At 38.6% G+C, this 19,346-nt stretch overlaps 1 protein-coding gene across 2 annotated transcripts in view; it reads left to right on the forward strand.

Annotated features, from left to right (window-relative positions):
* Positions 1-7,866, forward strand: part of DENND1B (DENN domain containing 1B) — a 158,416-nt gene extending 150,550 nt beyond the window's left edge. For both annotated transcript variants that reach the window (XM_048067142.2, XM_048067143.2), the window contains one exon: positions 925-7,866. In XM_048067142.2, the coding sequence (XP_047923099.1) occupies positions 925-1,482 (558 nt within the window). In that variant the 3' untranslated portion in view covers positions 1,483-7,866. The remainder of the gene's footprint in view (positions 1-924) is intronic.
* Positions 7,867-19,346: the final 11,480 nt, after the last annotated feature.

The following is a 19,346-nucleotide window of genomic DNA, read 5'->3' on the forward strand; positions in this document are numbered from 1 at the left end:
AATCAGATAGTTTAATACTATATTTAGCTGCTCAGTCTTGTATTCCCTGATCTAATTATAGTGTTTGTGATATAGTTTACAAGGTACTTCAATTTTTACCTTGCATCATTAAAGTAGTCACAGTGATACAGTGATGTTTCCGTCTTAAGTTATGACATCCACTGCACCTGAAACACTGCTAGAATAGTAATCTAAAGATTTGTAAAAGGGTACCTTGATCCTGTGCAACTTTAGATAGAGTTGCTTGGGACCCAGAGTGTAAGCAAACTTCTTTATGGGTCAGAGCTCTTGCCTACAACTTTAAAAACCCTCACCTGCTGTGACATGAGCTAAAAAGAAGTTGGTGTTTTTGAATTCAGGCGTATATCAGCTGTCCAACATTTACTGTTGCTGAAAGGAATCCCATGGTCAAAGATTTGTCACTGGAACAACGATTCTGACACTAATGTTTAAAAAGCTTGTAAAATTTGATATTATGAATGTCACATAGCGGTCACATTAATAAACTGCCCATTTTTGTTTGTTTGGCTAAAAGATTTAATATTGAAAGTTGGTATAATTAATTACTGAAGCAAAGAGGAAATGCCATCTGGTTTCAGTTTTAGTCCAACTCCTTCTCATATTATGGTACAAAGTAGCAAAGTATGTCTTTGTTCACTGTCAAAAGTGCTTGTGCAAAGACTAAATGGACAGGGGAGCCAGACTCTTTCCTTTGTGCAAAAGGTGGTCCTCATGATAAGAGACAAAATATTCTGGCAAGGAAGTAAAAACAAAACAAAACAAACAAAAAAACTTGATTTGTAACATTGAAACCCAAAGGGTATATCCATGATTTAGGAACACGCAAAATCCATTACAGTATTCTTGTTTCCAAACTGCCATTTTTTCTTGTGACATTAAACATAAACATATTCTTTCTTTCAGAACAAGTCAAATGCACCTAGTGAGAGCAACCTTACCCTGCTCTGCAGTAATGCTAATGATCAAGCAGACTGGAATCTCGGTCAGGATGATAGTGTCCTCCATGGGAAGCAGCTCCCTCCATCGCCAAGGAAGCAAGTTTCTTCTGTTGGACATAGAGAATCTCTCTCAAGACTGGAAGAAGAAAGTAGTGAGAAAACCTTTATTACTGACAAGATGGACACCTCTGGTGGTTGCATAACATCCTCATCTCCCGTACAATCAAGTGCCCAGTTTGCTTCTCTAGAAAGTTTCAAGGAAGGCTATTCTTCCTATAAGTATGCAAAGCAGAATGAAACACTAAGCAATACCTCAGAAGATCAGCTCCCAGCAAGTCTTGCTCAACATCCATCCATTCTGGTCCCTTGGGAGAAAGATAGGAAAGAAGGAAATGAAACTCCAGATGAGGGTGGGCTTCTTCAAGAAGTGGTATCTTTATGTAAACTGAGTTCTGCTTTTCACTATGGTTTAAATATTTCAAAGGATAGCTTATCCAGCAATAGCAGTGGAAATAAAACGTAAGAAAACTATTAGAAGATAAACTTGACTCCCAGAAGAAGTTTGAAGGGAGGCTACTCAGGACTCCATATAACTCCATGTAACATTTTAACCAAAATATTAAAAAGGAATAAGAGATTTCAATTACAAAAAAAAATAATAATTCTCTTCAGCTGAATATGCATTTTCTGCTACTGGAACATTTGCTTCTATGTTTACCCAGTTCATTTGTTGGCTGTAGTTAGGTCCACAAACTGGAACTAAATATATAAATGCACTCTTAAATCAGGTACTAGTTAGTCTCTGTGCTAAAAATACAGCAGGTGGATGGTGCTTCGTAGCATTTACTTCCTCTAAGCAGCAGGAAAGGTATCACCTAATAGGTAACCAAGTTTTGAAGGTACTGTATTAATCCCATTAAGCAGGAAATGAACCAAACAATCTAGATTTGTTTGAAATGTACAAATGTTAATGCTTTTAACAAGTAATAATTGCCTTAATCTTTTGAGAAAAGATTTATCTTAGAAGATGAATGCAAACATACAAAACAGCAATAATGATTTTCCACGGCAAGAATTTGCTTCAGCAAAGGCAGGGGGTGGGGGGGAGGAAGTCTTTTTAGATTAAGGAATAGCTTGTGAATATTACTTGGAATTTACTGCAAACTAAAACTGTGGCCCTGTCTTCCAGACTTCAAAAAGGTAGTGCATGCTTTTCTCTCTTCTGCAAAGTACATGAAGTGCTGAATTATAATGTGAAGTTTATGAACTTCTGTTTACAACTAAGACACTTTAAAGACATGTTATCCAGTTTCTCTAGGTAGACTATTTCATCTAAAAAATTTCAGAAAGGAACGTGTAAGTGGAATTTATAGATTTCTATTTTTTATTTTTATTTTCTACAGTCTAATAGTATTTGAAAAATTATTTGTGCCTGTTTGGAACTATTTTCTTTTGATTCTTAGAAGCTACCTTTTGAAGGTAGTATGAATTACTGTTACTTAGAAGTCATATTTAGTTAAATTATTAAAGATTAATGACTGGGAATTACTTGTAACACTAGAAAACTGAAATTACTGATTGAGCTTAAGACAGTATATATCCAACTCTCATTTTAGCCAAGTTGAACTTCTAAAAATCTCTTTCCAAAGGCAGTGAAGGAGAATATATGGACTTGTACATTGTATTTAGAACAAGCATTTGTCCTCCTTCTGGCAGCATTCCTGAACAGTTTGCATATACAGAGCAATGCTTTCTGTTCCCCTGCCTTTTTTTTTTTTTAATTTCCCCACACACTTTTCCTTTTTCTGTATCTCCACCTTACCATACATACATTCCTTTCTCCAAAATAGCTCAGGGTAGTAAAGGTGTGAAGTAAGTTTCAGTAGATTATAGTTGTCAGCTTTGAAGGATCTTCTGTGATGCAGTTAGTAAAAGTAACAAATGGGTATAAAATGAACTGTGCCTGAGAATAATGTAATGCTCTTCTAAACTGATGCCAGATTTTATTTTATTTTTTCATTTTCTTTCCCCTTTTGGCATGAATGTTGTGTCTTAGCCTCAGTGTTGGCCTGAGTGAGCAAATTAACGAGGTCAGGAGTTGGATCAGATTGTGCTTTAGTATCTTTATTTTTGGTTGTTTGTAGCAAATTTTAATATCAGTTGCCATGATGAGATTTATGAATGATTTTTCCTCCTAGCTAGCAAAAATGGAAAGGGTTTTTCTGTTGTTGTTTCCTGGTTTTGGATTGTTTTGATTTTTTTTTTTGGTGCTTTCTTACAAGGCAGCTGACTTAAGGGAAAGGATTGATATCATTAGGCAATGTTTGATACTTTACTAAAGGGATGCAAAGACATCTCTGCAAAAAGGTTCAGCTCTGCATTCCAAAATATTGGTATATCTGCAGACAAGGGAAGAGCCAGTACTTGTCATTGAGGGTAAGCCTCCAGAATTAACTTTTTTAATCAGTGCATTGAAAGTTAAAGTTGTAAAAGTGGAAATCTTAGGGAAGTGTCTGTGTCTGATTAGAGCATGAACGTTCCTGAGGGCATCTGCAATCTACTGCTGGAGAATCTTAGCATTCCTAAGTCAGAGATTTTATGTCCTGAGGTCTGTACTTTATCCCGTGTTTCCCTGTAATGTGTATCAACATGCTATGTAAGGTGGAAGGGGATTTTTTTATTAATATAAAAATGTTATTTGGCAAAATATTTTACACTATCAAAAATCAAAAATAACATAAAAATTATTAAAATCTTAGCTGTAACCTTTCCACGTGGGTCAAACTGGATGTCTCAGGTGCTGTTATGAGAAAGTGGCAGGGCAACTTCACAGATGCTTGTCAGGAGGTGGTATTAATGTCACAGTGGAGTGCATTCTTCTCTTTTGCTGGTACTAAATATTACCAAATGTAATTCTTTGAAGTGTGTCTAAGGGAAGATAGAAGACACAAAGGACTGTGTTCTTGTAGCACTTCTCACTTGTTCTCATTCATGTCCTTGCAAAAGCTGACAGGAATTTCAAAGTTTGCCTCTTCTTTTCATCTACATCTGACACTGTTTCTGGCCACAGTTCTATCTAAGATCATGTTGTTGTCTTGATTTATTAAAGATAATAAGCAGTATTGATGTCTTATCCAGAAAATAGAATAATTTCAGAAATTATGGCCATCATGCCTTTCAAATCTATCAAACATATAAGTCCAGGAATGCTGCCAGAAAATGGTTTTAAAAATATCCATCTGATAGAATAAATCCTACTGCCTTTACATGAGACTTAGACACTGAATTCCTGTTTTCACATAGGTTGTCCCATTCTCACTTCTGTGCAAAAAATATGGAAGCCTTATGAGGCTGCTAATATTCATATAGTTATTATAAGGAGCATGAAATTGAAAGTTTAATACCAAAATCTCTCAAAATTGATGCATCGTGGTAATAATTCACTGTTTCATTAAGTGAAAATGCAGGCTGAATAAAAAGTAAATAGCTGAGTTAAAGACGGGAGATAAAATTCAGCTTACAGTTTTTCTTTAATTCAGTTGCCATTAAAATGTTATTTACTGTGCTTCTGCCGCATTTTCCTTACTATTTATAAAGCCCATAGTGTGTTTACAGTCATTAAATAGTATGTCTCTTTGGTTTTGAGCCTTGTATATGTTCAAAAATAACTTGGTCTTATACCTGTGTTGAATTTAAATGTAGGTACCTTTTAAGCATGTAATTTTACAGAATCTTTTCCACTTACTATCAGTGATCCTTTAAAAAGGCTAATATTTGTGCCTTACTTAAACATCAGTACCAGTTACCAAATAGATAAAAGTCCAAAATGGTATTTCTGGTTCAACACTGTTCTCCTCTGTCTTCTGATAATGTAAAACTGTCTATTGGCTACATATGCAGTATTTTTATTACTACATTGGATTCTATATTAAGATAAATTGTCCAGGTCCAGTATTTTTTCTGAGTTTTATACTTGTATCTCTCTTATTTGTGGAAATTCTTCTAATGTCTTTGAAAATCATCAGCATTTGTCACCAGCTATGGGTGAGAACTGATTTCTGCTCAGTCAGAGCTCCTGTGGTGGTCTTCAGAGGCATCTCTTTTTTTTCTATCGCATCAAGATCTCAAAAATCTTCCCATTCCTCCTGTTTAAGGGAGAGATATCAGGTTATTCAATTAAGCTTTGGAATCTCTTACTTGCATTTAGGAACAGATTTCTGACATAGACAAACTAGGACTTGAATTTAGTATCAAGTTCATTTCACATACGTCTGCCTGAAATGAGCTGCAGTTCTCATTTGATTTGCAGGAAAAAATAGGGGCAGTAGAAAAATTCCTGGGTTATTCCAATGAGGCGGTGAAGAAGAGCCTGAGAGTCCCCAAGAAGGATGATAACTTTGAGGAAATCCAGATTTTAGAATATTGTTTAATATTCTAGCTTGGTTGTAGTGATTCCAACCCAATCATATAGGTAAAAGGAATATTGTCTGTGTGATTAATCTCCTGTGGGATGCCTGGAATGGATACGTTGTCCCAGTCAAAGCCTTCCCATCCATCCGTATGGAGTTGCACCATTGTGAAAAATGGCACAGATATTCAGGGAAGAACAAAAGAAGGAAGGACCTGGGACACAAAGGTGATCCCTACCCTCTATGCGTGCAGAGGGCAGTCTTTGTAGTGAAGGCAATGGTTTGCTCTTCCATCCTGCATATTTGGGGGGTCATGTAACTCCTAAAAATAGACTTGTTCTGAGGGAAAAATGTAGTCGTAGAAGTTCTTATGTACCATTTTGACTGAAACCTTCATTGTCATTTAGCATTTCAGTGATATTGCTGCTGTATGGTGAGGGGTGGGGTCATCAGAAATACCCGGCACTAGCTGAAGTCCCCTCTCAGGCACTGTAATGCAGACTTCAGTGGGAGTTTTAGACATGTGCTGGGTGCTTTTCAAAATCCCACCCAATCTGTTAGAGAACTGTTTTGTAGATGTCTTTTCGAGTTTTAGAATGAGCTTGTTATAACTTGTGTTCTTGTAAACTATGTAAAGTTTTAGGCAAAAGAAAAGGTAAGCCAGGTTTTTCGAACAGCTTCTGTTTTTCCACCTACAATCAGTTATATTCAGTCCTACTGAACAATCTTTCTTTGCAGCTGTCTAATCAAATTGCTAGGAGCATCTCAAATCTTTTCTCTATGCATGTAATTCGAAGGAACATTTCATGCAATAAACAAAGTGCCAGCATGAGGCCCTTTTAAATGCATCCCCTGTGAAATACTGCCTGTAATACCCTGTCCAGCAGCAAGGAGCCTCGTAATGCTGACCTCCCTGGCTCTGCAGGGAGAGATCAAGGGTGGTCTTCATTTCCAAGGGAGTTAGTACCTTGTCTCTTGGTGCCAGGCCTCAGTCCAGGTGCTGTGAGACTCCAGTCGGTTTGCTCCCAACAGACTGGAATTTCAGCCTAAGCAAATGTGGCTACTAAAAATTGTGTCCAAGGCAAGCAGCTTCTTTATTGCAAAACTTGGTTTGGTAAAGGCTATCTGTTCCCACAGTGAATCTTTGGAGCGTGAATGTAGAAATGCACCAGCAAAAGCCGTGTGGATGGATATGTGACTTGTATTCAGTAACCTCTTCTTTGCTGCTATTAGATGTGTGTGTCTTTGCCAAGCGTTGTTTACCTGCTAACAGAGTCTGGGCTGAACAGAATGTGTCCTTGTTCTCAGCCCAAGGGCATGGGCCACATCTGGTCTAGAATATGTCGTTGTCCCCACATAGGGGGGTGAGCCACGTCGTGGTCTTTGGGCTGGATGAGAATAAAGGAACAAAAAAGGGATGGTATGGTTTTGTACAAGTTAAACCTGCCTCAATTACCTTTGTGTTGTCTGTTTCATGGTTACAGTTGGTGGCCAGATGAAAGTACTTGATACAACTTTCCTGGAGGCTGCTAAACTTCTAAGTAGAGATGTCTGAAGAGGCCACAGCCGGCTTAGTCTGAGGGCCACCCACTGCCAGTGTAGGGCTGTCAGCATTTTTCCTGAGTTGGAGTATGAAGCAGGTAGCACAGTTGGAAGTTATTCCCAGGTTTACTGTAGTAAAGGGTACTCAAATTTATTTGTACTATTCCTTAGGTCAATACTAACAACATTAGTATTTGGAATCCAGTAACAGTATTAGCATTTGAAAACTAAGTTGAGTTCAAGTTTTTTATGGTTCTCTGTGAATTGACATTCTGTTTCTGTTAAAAATAAGGGAGCTACTTGTTTTAGGAGGGGAATGTGTTGACTTTCAAATCTTCAGTGAATTTTGTGCAATATTTCTCTTTGTTTCAAAGTAATTTAGTAGTTATAAATGTGCACATCTGCTTTTCAAGCAAATCTTTGAAATGGTATTTTTCAAAAATGTGTAAAATTACATGTAGCATTGAAATATGCTTGTATGATAAAAACACGAAGAATATATTCTAATGAGGCAAATGTATATTTCCAATGACCAAGCATGATTATGGATGTCACATTCTACAGAAATAATAAAGCCTAAGCCAATGTTCACATACAAGTAAGTGATTTTAAATTGAAGATTAAATACTAGAATTTATAATGTTTAATTTATCATTTGATCATTTGTTTAACATTGGTAAAAATAGGCAAGGAGTTAAGCATCACTTTTCATTACCACCACCGGGGTGACTGTTCAGGGTGATGACCGTATTGTTAAAAAGAATTTAGTTTGTGACATCCCTAATTATCATAAGTCGTTACTTAAAAGATCTACTAATGTTGCCAGTATACTTTTAATTCTTCATAAATTAATTTCTTTGTATATTGATGTACATTTTGTTTTTACCTTTGGTTTTCCTTGAGAACTTCTTTAAATTAATTTACTTGAATGAGGCAATAAAGCACTGTGGAACAGCTAGTTTTTGTGCAGCCTATGCACAAGCACATCATGTCTGTTAATTCATGATATTTGAGTAGGAAGAAAAATTTAAAATGCTTACATGGTTAGCAAACTGACAATTTGTTTTCTTTAGATATGTGTCAGATATGATGAGAAATGCCTCAACATGGAACAGACACATTACATATCTCAAAACTTCTATTTTTTTTTTCACAACATTTCATTAGTGGCCTTTGAAAACAATCTGTTAATATTCTTGTGTCCTTTAACACCTGTGGGAAAGGCATAAAATACAGGACACTTTGAGATTTTATTGATCATTTTATTAATTTTGGAAACAAAGTAACCTAACCAGCACTGTGCTATAACAGGTTTAGAAAATTAGAAATTTAGTTAATTACTGACCTGTAATAAACTGGAACCAAATCTCAAAATTTAATCCATCCTTTTGCACCCTCTGGACTACTGTTCAAAGTCATCTTAAGAATTGTAATTCAGACCTTAGACTACTATTGGTAGTGCACTGTGTATACGTAGTAAATAAGCAGAGTTTTTTGTTTTGTTTTATTTCCAAGTTTGTGGTGTCCATAGAAGTTCTTGGTGAACTCCGCATTACCATAAAGTGCCCAACACTGTATTATAAAATAAAACTTAATATCAAAACTCCTTGGGTGATGTAGGTTCTTGTATCATGGGTTGACATGAATTTTCATACATGTCAGGCATATGGATTAAAATAATATAAAAATACTGTCGTAATTGGAAGTTTTTATCCATTGAATGTTCATTTCAGTTTCTCAAATACAGAGAAAACTGACTGTTTGCTTATTAATTGCAGTTTATACAATACAAAAGTTAAATACTGATGTCCTTTGTAATTCCAACAGTATATTAGCATCTTTTAAAAATCTGGTCTGTGATTCGCTCTTCTGAATTAAAAGCATTTTGATATCTTATGCAGGCAAACTATGGAGGCTGTGATTTTAGTATTGGTATACTCAATCCACGACTGATGAAAGAATTACAAATTACATTCATAGAAAACAATGTGGGGTGTGATATTAACACCTGCTAATAGACCCATACTAGCTTACTCCAGCTAGCAGAATGATACCAGCTGTGAATGCTGGTAGCACAGGGATCTTCGCTGCTTGATAAAGCATCTTTCAGTCATTTTTTCCTGTTGCCAGTAGATGTGCCCACATATTTATTCAGCTCTGAAAACAGATGGCTGTGACAATGAATTTCTTGTTGTAGGTCCAGCTTATGAGCCGATGGAGGACATTAGGAACAAGGAGAAGCCTTCAATCTTTCTCGAGAAAAATAAGTAAGCAGAACGAGTGAGCATGTATAAAGACAATAAATCATTATGTTTCAGGTTAAGTTTGCCCAGTTTCCTCAGTTTGCTATCTCAGTGCACTGAGAATGCACTTGCAACTTGCTGTCTACAGGCATTTCAGTTCATTAAATTCTTCCAAACTTGAGCACAGCAAAGGATCGAAAAAGAGCAGGTAATAAGACAAGTTAGTCTAACTTAAGTTGGCAAATTTTACACAGGTGGTACAGCAGGACTCTGTTCCTGTCAATAAAATGATAGCAAATGTCTGTCTATGAAAAATGAATTATTTCAGAGGGCTTTGCTCTAACAGTCACAGTAAGACCCTGAGTACGAACACTGGCACATTATGAAGAGTTGTGGCCATTTGGGGGAAAAAGGCAGCTCCCAAGTACTGTCACGTTTGGGGCTTGTTTAGGACGAGAAATCATAAATGTTCCTCTTCATTAGTGTTCATCAGCTGCTTGTGCTGCAAAAGCAGCTGAGAATGTTGCTTTTGCAAGATACTTTTACACAATACAGCTGCAACCATACCTGGATGATAGACAAAGCATTTCATTTTCTTTCCAGAACTCATTGTGTGTTAACTCATGTTTGTAAAAGGAAAAATAACTTTATCAAATTCACGGATTTAGATTTTTATTTGATGTGACAAGTGATAACAACAACAAAAACCTAAGCAATGCCTGAAGTTATGTTGGGGGGTTGCTGGTATTCCGATAAAACAAAGTAGAGTCAGTCTGCAGATTTTCATCAATCAAAAAATAAAAAAAATGCTAGCAGCTTCTTAAGCTTTAAAACCCCAGAGGTTGTCAATCCTGCTACAAATTCTGTATGAAATATAAACAAGTACTAGTTCTAAAAGCAAAGTTTGTGAACTACATTTGGAATATGCTATGGGCCATATATCATTTCCTTTCCATTGCTCCTATTTCACATTTCTTCTGAAAGTTGAAGGGCCGAGTCCTGATGGCATACTGCTCCACACATTCTCTTTTTCAGGTCTACTTCTTCCCGCAGATAATTGTCACTGAAGTGCTGCAAACAACACAACAGCACAACAGCAAAACCTACCAAGCAGTACTGAAAACCAAAGGAAAGACATGAGCTACAATGAATCCATTAAACTCAGACCTTTTCCTTCCAGTCTCTATTTTTAATTGTTAAGCCCTGCAAAGTATTCAGTATCATGGATGAGATATAATGGAAAACGTGCTCTGCTGTGTAAAGCACAAATACCAATGCATTTGTCTACAGAAGTTTGTTTTTCAGGTGTGTCCAGTTCCATGAATAGCTCAACTAATGCGCTTTCCAAGGTGAGTTTTTTTTTTTTATAGTGGTATAAAATCACTTCATTTAGTTTGTCTTTATGCACTTCCTGAATGGTAAAGAGGAACGTTTGTCTGTGTTCATGTGTATCTGTGGGTACAAGCGTATTGATTTAAATTCACACATTCATTTATTAAAACAAAACAAAACTTACGTAGACAAGTTGAGTAACGATCAGAGAGGCCAGTTGGCTTCTTCAGTCTCTTAAACAGCAGAAGAGAAGATGTGAGGTGGATAGGACTGAGGAATGAGTGTGGAGTACCAGAGCGAGCAGCTGCTCCAGCGGAGGCAGTGCCAAGAATAGACATCAGCACAGAAAGGGAGTGGAGAGAAGATGGTGAGGAGGAGTAGGGCAACATGTGCTGAGATCTGCAATGCCAGGTGAGGCAGTCCACTGAAGGGCCGTGAACGTGGGCAAACACTATGAAGGGAGGAGGAAGAGGAACGTGTGTTGTACGTGTTCCAGCCGGATGCTCTGCAGGGCAGAGTGTGATCCCGACTGAGCGGGTAGGGAATTGTGCTGATGAGGGCAATGTTAGAGAAATTAAAAAGTGATGGCACTGCACATTTAAACTCTCCTGGGTTATGAACATGAGAGGTACAATGCTGAAGTTTGGTTGCGTGCATCACAATGGGCAGGGGGTGCTTTTGTCAAGCTGGATGGTTCAAAGGCCAAGAAATTAAATGTTTGACATTCTGGTTTTAGCTTGGACATGCCCTTATTAAAACCTCCAGAGCCCAGCTCTTTTAGAGAGCATTTCAGGTTTGGTGACTTAATTTAAATTGTGGTAGGTGACTGCTGAGTCTCTGAGTAGAAGTTACTTGGAATGTGCCTTAAAAATCATAGATGCAGCAGAAAATTGTGGCTTGCTGTTCTCCCTGTTCTTCCTGCAACCCTTTGTTCAGTTCTGTGCTAGCCCTGGCTCCACATTTATTAATGCAACATTTTATAGTATTGCTAATTTTCTATTCACTGCTCTTTTTAAGAAAATAACCTGTTAATATAATACCACCTGTTTAGCAATGAGAAGGATTATGTACTTAAAATGTTCAGCTGAATAATACATACAAACATCTGACATTTGGCCTGATCTGAGAATAGGCGACATGCTTATTTAACGATTTTGAAAATGTTAAAATGGCGAGGTAGAAATTAAAATGTCATTTTAAAATATTTGTATTTAACTTATCTGATTCAGTCCCTTTCTACATTTCCCCTTGGCATATTCGAACTGGGGGTCATGGTAGCAGTCTGACACTGTGGATACTTTGAACGATATCTTGAACACTGTTGGCATTTCAGCCTAATTAGTTGCATCCTATTTTGTGATTTGTCTTTGGTCCTTTGGGTTGCTGGCCAAGGATTTTTTTTAACTATTTTTTTATGCTCATCAGTGTCTCTTTTTAAATGTCAACAGACCAGTACTTGTGTAATTGTGTTTAGTTTTTTTTTTTCCTCTTATTTCTTTTCTCCCCAGTGTCAGAAAATTTGACAAACAATTTCTACATCTCAAGCAGCCTACACGAGAAAAATCTATCTCAGGACTGAGTGACAAACAAGGTCTGATCTAGTCAGTGCAGGTCTTGGGCGCAGCCACGCGTTTTCCTGGCCAGTAGTCACCATTGCTGACAGTTTTGAACTGGGAAGATCTTCCCATGAGCTGGTTTAATCATTTTTGCCAGCAACAGGCCACAACACAGAGAGTGCAATCTAGCCACAGGGCAGAGCTGCATCTCTCTCGGGCTGACTTCTGAAGGAAAAACTGATAGAGCCTCCTTCTCGCTGGGATCATGTTGAACGTTTTGTAGGTAGTCCTTGGGCAGCTCGCTCTGAAAGAAAATGCTTGGGCACCCGATGAGTTCAAGCTGTACATCGAGGCCTTGTACTTTTAGGAACCAAAGTGTCAACCTGGCAATTTACTTTAAAGAGTCCTCACCGGACCTAATCGTGTGCCCAGTGAAGCATTTTAGCATCTGGAGTTGCTGGGGTCAACAAGACATGGGGGTGCACTACCAGAAACTGAGGAAGAAAAGACATGTATCTGTTTGCTTTTCTATTTTGTGGTAAGTTTTTTTTTTTCTGCTGTCACTTGGCTCTGAGCGGAGATGACTCACTCTGGGGGTCTCCCGTGGGCATTGCTTCAAGAAGCAGCACTGGGCAGTGGTACTGCAGGCAGCCTGAAAGAGGGGCTTGTGCCTTTTGCTCTGAACCCCGCAGTGGTCTGCAGGAGCACCTGGCTGCTCTCACACTGGCTCGCGGCACAGGCAGGGTGACCTGTCACCGCTGGATGCACACCCACTTTCATTTCCCCATGTTTTCCTGCTTCTTGAGGAGATGATTAGAAGAGGCTAAAACTGCATTACTTCTTCAAGCTGTTTTACACTTGGAGCAAAAAATACTACGTACAACTTCCCCAGAGATTTAGGCCTTTCTAAGATTGTGCATTTAAGATTGTGAAATTGCTTAGGTGTGGCACATGAAATGCTGTTAATGCGTTGTGCCAGTTGCATGGAAGACTATTTTGTGGGATGGAAAGCAGCTATTTAACCCGAGGCTGCCCTGTGCTGCGACTGCCTGCGTGTTGCAAACGTGCTGCGGTGCAAATAACAGCTGGCACAGGTGAGAAAAGCTCAGCCCCAGCGGCTGCGTGGGATTAGGATTGCTGTGCAGAGCTGCCCTGTCGGTTTGCTCTCACTCCTCCGATGCCTACCTTGCTGTCACTGGTTTTGAATCTCTGCTGCAAAGTGAAGCTGAGCACAGGTGCCAAATGAAACTAAGTGGCTTTAAATTGGAAACACACATTTTTGTCATCGCTATTTATTACAATACATGCCAATGAAAATTGCAGTTTTGCTGAAACTACAGGGGAAATCGGAAAGGTCATGCACAATATTGAGCTAAGAAAAATGTCATGCTTTAAACCACACCATGAAGAGCATAAAAACAGATGAAGGCCTGTGAAGTTTTTCTCTGATCAAAAAAGATGATTTTAAGTCCTGATTTGGACATCGCAGTCTTGCTGGTGTTTTACACCATTAGATGAATTGCTGATAAATTGCTTTGCCAAACAACTTTGGGGAAAGAAAAATCTCAGCCTAATGAAAGCAGAACTGAAAAGCAACTTTTGTGAAACCAAATGAAAGTATTAACAAAAGTTGTTCAAGCTGGTTAGAGCATGAAATCTCAATACATTTTTATTTCATAAATATAGGAGCCTAAAACCAGAAGGAGCCTAAACCCAGAAAAAACACCAATGAAATGAGAACTCTGTTTGGCCTTCAGGACTCCACCTGTGCCTTGATTCATAATTTATACTCTGACTTTTCGATGTGCAAGAGGCCTTCACACCTCACGGCATGCATTATAGATGGAGGCAGTTTAGGTTAAAACATGCTTTTACCGTGAGGCATAGGGTATCGCCTGTTCTCCACATCAAATTCATGTGTGCAATTTAAACAAGACCTTACTCTGCTCTCCATAAATATGCACCAGATGTATCTTTTATAAATGGTAGGTTTTGCAGCATCTTGACACATGCCAGTAGTTTGAAGCCTGTGCGTGCTTCATTGGGGCATGAAAGTCCATCCACTCATTCAACTGTGACGTTTTGCAATAGGCAAAATTTTAGTGCTGTCAGCTACTCCCCGTTCAACTTTATTGACTTACAATGTCTAATCTGATGCTCAGGCTTTGAATTGTTTTCAGAGGTGTCAGTTTTCTTCATCTGTGAGGTGACTGAACAGAATAGGAAAAGGAGCTTTGCCAAAATTCTCCAATCGGTGATTACTGACATTGTGTGACATTACAAATGTGAGGTTTGTCCTGCAATGAGACTTGCAGGAGACTCAGGGCTTAAGTTGTATGAAACAGCTCAGACAATTTTGGCTGGAAAAAAGAATTCGCTGTCTCCTATTAGGGGACAAGCTTTCTGTTATGGCCCTGTATTTATTATGGTTGTTTTTAGAAGTGTATCAGCTGTGTTCTTTATTTAAAGTTGTAACACGGGGGATGTTCGTTATCGATTAGCATCTTCTTGAACAATAATCACTAGCCAGACTTCACCGCCGCTGTGTTCATCTACTGGAGAAGACAGAAAAGCAATGCTTTCCATTTCAAACCCTCAAGGCTAGGTTATGATGACAGTGTTAATTGCTTGGCAGAGAAAAGTCTTTTAGTGTCCAGTTACTAAAATAATGGCAAAGCATGATTTTTTTATGTGTTTTTTTTTTTTTTTGAGATGTTCTTTAAGGGTTGCTACTGATTTCAACTTCCTAGAGACCCTTGGCAAACTCGAATACTCCCACAATAACTCGTGCACTTGAACAATAAATGCACCTTCATTTAAACTTCTGAAAAATACAAAATTGTTCAGTCATTTATAGTTAGGAACAACTAGTAGTGCTTAATGTAGCCCTGGAACAGAATGGAGGGATTGCAGCCATCACCAGCCTGGCTGGAGGGGAGCTTGCAGTGCAACAAGAAGCATTACTGCCGCTGGATATGTCCAAGGGGATCCTTTCAGTTGCAGCTAGCTGCTGTCTTTGTGGCAGTAATAACCTTGGTTTCTGAGGTTATTGATCTTTATTGAAAAAGTCGCAGAGAAACTGTTGGAGTGAGCAGAATGCACCTTGTGAAAATGGGACTTGCATTAAGTCAAGAAAATTCTTGCTGCTCTGCCATTTTTCTGTCTACACTTGTCCGCAGTGCTGGAAAGTGTGCAGTAATGTGAAAAGCAGAGCATGAGATTCTTGGATTGTATTAATTAGCTGCACCAAAGCTGTATTGCTTTATGCCACTGTGGGATGTGGCACAGGACCTCTCCCTTGGATGAGCACAGTACTATCGATGGGTGCAGACATCAGAGGATGCAGGAGGTTACTGTGCAGGTTGCTGTGCACAAAGCGCTTCCATCTTATTTCCACATATGGAAAATGTTCCTCCATCACTCGATTCTAAACAGCAAATCTGACTTTTTAAACTGCATATATAGTTCCGGCATGAGGATAATTTCCTTTGTAAAGGAAATAATGAAACAGTCTCATAAAGCAACAAATATAAGTTGCATGTGGCTCAATATAATCCTTATTTATTGGTCATTTTGATATTTACACAGCAAAATAGTAACATGAATACACCAACTAAGCTATAAACATACCACGTATATACAGGGAAGGAGCGGTTAATTTTACATAAGGTGGAGAAGGCACATTATGCAATGATACACCATGATCACTTTGAGCTGGCAGAATTCTGGCCACAATATTTATATTCTGGCTAATGTAAATTGTCCTGTAACTGTCAGAAGGCTCTCTTTGCTGCTTTGCAGGCTGGGTATCACCTCTTTCCATGGGAAAAGGGAGTGGACAGTGAAAGGGGAAGTAAGGTGCTTCATCCTTCCCATGCTTCTGTGCATCTTCAGAGGGGTCAGACACAGGGCAGGTTGTGTGCTCTACCTTAGCACCTTCTCCTTTGTACAAGACTGTTAGAAGTGAAGAGGAAGTTCAAATGTGTAAGGCTTGGGAGCATATTACGTGTTTGTTCCTTGAATGGGTAGGCTGCAAGTGATTGTGAACAAATTATTTTACTTTTGGCTTTAAAGTCAAATGAGGAGATAGCAAATATATTTTCAAATATATTCAAATATATTTTCAAAATATTTTAGGTCTTCTGTGTGGAGACACACATTCTCTCCCCAACTGTTATGTTATTGCTCTTCTCTGAATGCCCGTGCTTCTCTACATATTCTGTTATATCCCTGGGCTGAGAAGCAGTAAACGGCTTGGCATTTGCTCTGTCAGTCCTAATCCTTGGTTTAAATTTTAGTAAAGATGGTATTTCACTCTGTATAATGTATTCCCCTTGTTTTAACTGTTGTTCCTTGGCTGAGATGTGGCCTGAAAGGGTCAGGCTTCCTCACCATGGTTGCTACAGCATGTTAAATAGCCACAGGTTTGGGCTTTTTTATGCTTCTCCAGGCTGCAGTTGAGCTTTTTCAGCTGCAGAGTCTGACTCCCTGCCTTCTTTGGATGTTGTTTCGTTAATTCAGCTTTGGTCCTTTTCTTGTTTGTTTCTTACAAGATTGTAAGTAGGGTTTTAAATACTTCACATTTTAATCTCTATTTGCAATAAAACTCCCTCCCTCTAAGTTACCCTACACTGACCTGCCTCAGTAGGCAATTCCCATGCCCTGACTCACCACTGTCCTCTTTTCCATGGCCTCGCTGTTATGAACACCCCGCTTCACCCTCACTGCATTTGAAAGATTGCAATCCAGCTTTTACCTCCACCTTCCTCAAGTGTCGTCTGCTTTCATTTCCTTTTCTCCCCTTACTTTTGTGTGAATTTTCACCACTCCTATTTTCATCATTTCCTCTCTGCTGAGACAGACAGCAGTCACTTCTGATTTATTCTAATCCTAGTTTAAAGGCTTTTCCCCTGCCTTCTGTCTCCCTGACTTACCTTCTACAAACCACACTCATGTTTCACCATGAGAATTTTCCCTTTCCTGTGCTTTTATGGGTGTCTTTTTAATACTTTAGTAGCATGTTCCTCCAGAGCTCTATTTGGTCTGTATGAAAACTCTTCAGGCTTTCATCTCCTGTCTCTTCCTTTCTCTGTACCCATTGCTGGGTATCTTTCTCAGCCCTATAGATTCTCTGTGTGACAACACTTTCTTGGATGTTTTATTACAGGTTGTTTTCCCACTGTCTCCAGAATTTCGTCCAGAAAGTCAAACCACTGAGCAGAACAGAAAATGAGTTTCCAGCCACTTCCTTATTCTTGCTGTGTCTTTCACTGTGAACAATAACGCTTTCCTTCAGGTTACTTCTCCATGCAAACTGACCTCCATCTTCAAGTGCTTTCTCTCTTTTGTCCTTTTTCTTTGAATCATATAACAATTTAGGCTGGAAGGAACCTCTTGAGGTCATCTACTCCAACCTCCTGCTCAAAGAAGGGTTGACTTCAAAGTTAGATCTTTATTACCTCCTTCTGCTGCTTTCTCTGAATTTATTTCTATTTTTCTTTCTCCTTCTACATTATTCACTGGGATCTTAACTTTTTTTTTTCTTTTCTTTCCTCTTTCTTCTCCTTTTAGCTTATACAACCATTATCATTGAGCAGAAATGCAGGAGCATAAAGCAGGTATGTGGAAGCATCTTCTCTGCATCTGCTTTACTAGTTCAAAGCCACTGCTGCTCCTTGCTCCCAGTTCCAATTCCTGCTTCTAGATTCCCCCTCATTTTCAAAGCTCTCTGTCCCCAAGTCCTTCCCCGCCTGCAGCCTTTCAGCTCTTCTTGTCCACTTACCTCTTGCTTGCCCTCTTGTTCTCAGACATTACCATCTTTGCCATCTCTGCCTAGAGAGCTGCCCCGTCTTTGGGTCTCAGTTTTTTCAGTGAGCCGTAAGTGACGTGTGTAGGAATCTGCACAAAGCACACCTCTGTCATGGCTCACCCTCACACACTGTTCTTTGCAGTCTCATTTGCTGAGCATTATCTACCTCAAATTGTACATGCTGAAAATCAACCTCTTATTTTCTTCAAATATGCATGTGTTTCAAGGAGTGATCGTGCCAAACAAACGTTATAGTATTCTTTATTATGACTTGGCAATGTCTCACAGGGCAAGTGCTGGGCTGAACTAAGAGTTTCAATTATTACATAATGCCATGATTCAAAAAGATCTCTGAATCTCTATCTCTTACTGCCATATTTTTGGTAACTTTTTTCTTTCTTTCCTTATTGCCATTTGAACTCTGGATTTAAACTGCAGCTTTGCAATGATTGCATTTAAATTCATAAGCTTCAGTAGTAAAGCTGCAAACTGGGCTGGAATAAAATCTGTCGTGCATTTGTGTTGTTACTGCATTATGCTCATCTAAAATTCTGCTCTTTTAACTCAGTTTGAATTCTACCATCCACTCCCATCTACTGTAGTGCCTTGTTTTGAAAAATATCGGTAAGGACTTCAAAAATAAAGAGAATGTGCTTGCTATCAGAATTACTGCTAATCATTTAACACGGAAATAAGTGTGAGTGACATGAGTGACATCGATCTTCAGTAATCCCTTAAGGGAATCATTGAAAATAAATTATGTATTGATCATTAGTTAAAATGATCACTTAAACACTTGGATACTGAGTGTGTGTGCTCTATAATACAACTCCTGGAATAACCATGGGAAGTTGGATGTGCATATCTGGGATATTTCACAACCACAGGAACAGATCATCTGAGCTGCGAGAAAAAGAAAACACCACCATGAACTTTCCATTCTGTTGCCTCTTTATTGTAGGTTCAATTTGTATGGGAACAATGAGTTTGTGCTTTAATTTCTTCACTACGTGTGAAAATCAGCTGGATGAGTTAGTGCTAAAATTTGCCTCAACAGTTCAAAAAAAAAAACAAACCCTTGATCTGGGTCTATTTTTGGAATATCTTTTCCTTCTGTAGGAAAGATCATTAAATGGACTTGAAGATTTTCAAATGTCTCTTTCATTACGATAGTTTTCCAAACTTTTCCAGTTATTCCATTCCCTTCTACACATTTGTGGCTTTTTTTTTTTTTCGACAAATAGTTGCAATAATTTTGCTACTGAGGAATATGGTGATATTATCCCTGTTTCAAAACAGGAAAATGCGGATACAAAAAAAAAAATTGCCTGTGCCTATATGGATGTCTGAACTCCAGGACTGTGGAGACGCTCTTTCATTATTTCCAAGCCAGTGCTTCTGCCTTCCTGGTATTTTCCATGAGCGTTGAGAAACATTTTTAAGCATGCTTGCCTTTTTGGCAGCCAGTATATGTTGGCAATGGGAAAGGCAATAGT

The sequence above is a fragment of the Anser cygnoides genome, chromosome 8 (genome assembly GCF_040182565.1).
Source record: "Anser cygnoides isolate HZ-2024a breed goose chromosome 8, Taihu_goose_T2T_genome, whole genome shotgun sequence".
NCBI classification, from domain to species: domain Eukaryota; kingdom Metazoa; phylum Chordata; class Aves; order Anseriformes; family Anatidae; genus Anser; species Anser cygnoides.